The 2390-nt window shown below is 65.2% G+C and overlaps 1 protein-coding gene across 1 annotated transcript; it reads left to right on the top strand.

Moving 5' to 3' along the window:
* Positions 1-1511: 1511 nt before the first annotated feature.
* On the top strand, positions 1512-2029 carry LOC121024275 (tubulin polymerization-promoting protein-like). The gene has a single exon (XM_040466531.1). The coding sequence runs from the start codon at positions 1536-1538 to the stop codon at positions 1974-1976; it is 441 nt and encodes a 146-aa protein (XP_040322465.1). The 5' UTR covers positions 1512-1535; the 3' UTR covers positions 1977-2029.
* Positions 2030-2390: the final 361 nt, after the last annotated feature.

Raw genomic sequence — 2390 nt, 5'->3', positions numbered from 1 at the left:
TCCTCACTTCCCCCCCCTCCTCACTTCCCCCCCTCCCCACCCTGATTCTTACACATCCCCAAACAGTCTGGGTTTTTTTCAGGAAAGCAGGTGAGGGCAAGGAGAGAGACTCAAGGGTTTCACAGAGAGTGGGGGGTCGTGGGGGTGTAGGGAACTCTTGGGGCGGTCCTGAGCTGGGGGAAGTCCTCACATGGAGGGAGCAGGCAGGGCATTCGGACCGCCAGGTCTCTGGCCAGCCAGAGTGATCCCTGGGCATCCCTGGTCGCACCTGGTCACACGTGAGGGGCCTCCACCCCCACTGTGTGCTGATTTGTGTCCTGCAAGGTAAGGGCTCTCCTCGGGTGACCAGGAGACCCGTGCCCGCAGGTCCGGGCTGCCATCGTCGGCACAGACAGGCCTCTCTCGACAGCTCGGTATTCCAGGAAGCCTCTGCTAGAGCTCTCGGGCTTTTACAAACTAATCGTGTCATTATCTCGTCATATAGCACGTGGATTTATCAAAGGATGGGAAAGGACACGCAGAACGCCTGTGACTCCTCCTCCCTCCGCCCTAAGAAGCTCCTTTTTCAGACAGAGAAACGGGGTCAGCGATAACACTGGAAGTAACTGGGTGTCACCCGGCCTCTGCTGTGGGTCCCTCTGAGGGCAGGCACTGCCAAGGCAGGCGCCGGGTTCCTGTCCCCGGGTGGGCCTGCGGGAGCCTAGAGGGTCTGCTCCCCGTGCATCCACAGGGGGCCGCCTGGAGGAGAGGGCATGGGTGGCCTCGAGAGCCGTCAGTCCAGACCTGCACCGGCTTTGCTGACCGGGTGGGCATGGGTGACCCCGGCCTCAGGTGCCCGTCCTGGCTTCCTCTGGGCCGGCCAGGGCCCCCAGCCCAGACTGGGAGGGCACGCTCACTGAACTGAGGACTCACCACATGCTTGCCGCTCAGGACTCTGCGTGTGCCCTGGGGGCTCTCTGCTCTTGCCGAGCCCCCTGGGGCACGGACGGCCACCCACTGCTCCCCTGGGAAGCGACTTCTGCGGGCTTGGTCACACACCTCGGTGGGGCTTGGACACCTCAGGCTCCTGTCTGGGCCGCTGGCCGTGACACAGGGAGGGGGCCCCCCAGGGACCCACCGGCCTTGGGGATCAGGTGCCCCACCAAGGCAGAGACCCGTGGATAGGGCAGGGCAGCCTCCGTTGGGCTCCTGATGAGGGGCCCCACATGTGGTCCCCACCCTGGGGCCACGTCTGCCACACTCCCAACTCCCGCCATGTGCCTGCACTAGGTCTGCAGCCCACGGTTCTGGGTCTCCCTCCCCATCACTGGCAGGTCCCTTGGGAGGATATCATTCTGGAGAGTCGAGCAGATGTGGCCCAGGAAGGAGACAATGACACAGTGGCCAGTAGGGGAGTGACAGGAGGGGCGCCGAGCCCACGGGAGGCCGGATTGGGCGCTTCCCCGTGGACTTTGTTTGGGGACAGCCCTCATCCAACCACCGGGCGCCTGGCGGGGGCCAGCGCTGGGAGGGGCAGAGTGCCTGGCAGTAGCTTGATGCCCGAGGGGCCTGCCCCATCCCGAGTGCCCACTGTGACATGGGCGGCCAGCCTCCTGCCCTACGCATGGCTCTGTAGAAGCGTGGTGACCCCTTTCTCCCCTTCCTCTTCTAGCAACATGGCTGACAGCAAGGCCAAGGCCGCCAAGGCCGCCAACAAGACACCCCCCAAGTCCCCAGGGGACTCCGCAAAGGACAGAGCGGCCAAGAGGCTGTCACTGGAGACGGAAGGTGCCGGCGAAGGGGCGGCCGCTGCGGCCCCAGAGCTCAGCGCCCTGGAGGAAGCTTTCCGGCGCTTTGCCGTGCACGGGGACACCAGGGCCACCGGGCGGGAGATGCATGGCAAGAACTGGTCGAAGCTGTGCAAGGATTGCCAGGTCATCGATGGCAAGAATGTGACCGTCACTGACGTGGACATCGTCTTCAGCAAAATCAAGTAAGTGCCCCCCGGGCCTCGCACTCAGGACTCCCGGTGGGCGTGGTGTTCAGCTGGCAGTGAGGGGGTGGGATGTGCCAGTGCCCCTGACCCGTCCCTTCTCCGGATAAGATGCCCAGGATTTGGCCGGGGCTGGCGGGGGTCCCTGGAGCTGGCGGCAGAGCTGAGAAGCCTGCCCCTCGGGCGTGACAGGCACCTTGCACCCTCGAGCCTGGGGAGGTGTTCACACCCGAACTCTGATGCAGCGTCGCCGCGGACTCGGTGGCCGTGAGCAGTGAGCCCGTGTGCTTCCTGCACGCGTGCGCGTGTCCTTCCTCCCGGATGCTGGAGAGAGCGTCGGGCGTGGTTACGTGCCCTCCCCATCCCTCTGGGCGCTTCTGCGGCCCGAGGACACCCTCCCCCGCCTCCCGCCCTCCAA

The sequence above is a fragment of the Herpailurus yagouaroundi genome, unplaced genomic scaffold, assembly GCF_014898765.1.
Source record: "Herpailurus yagouaroundi ecotype Mexico unplaced genomic scaffold, PumYag 62639, whole genome shotgun sequence".
NCBI classification, from domain to species: domain Eukaryota; kingdom Metazoa; phylum Chordata; class Mammalia; order Carnivora; family Felidae; genus Herpailurus; species Herpailurus yagouaroundi.
This window is presented reverse-complemented; position numbering and strand designations above follow the sequence as displayed.

What these genes read in the sequence shown, in the direction of transcription:
- LOC121024275 (XM_040466531.1), top strand. Translation starts at nt 1,536, where the DNA reads ATGCCCGAGGGGCCTGCCCCATCCCGAGTGCCCACTGTGACATGGGCG.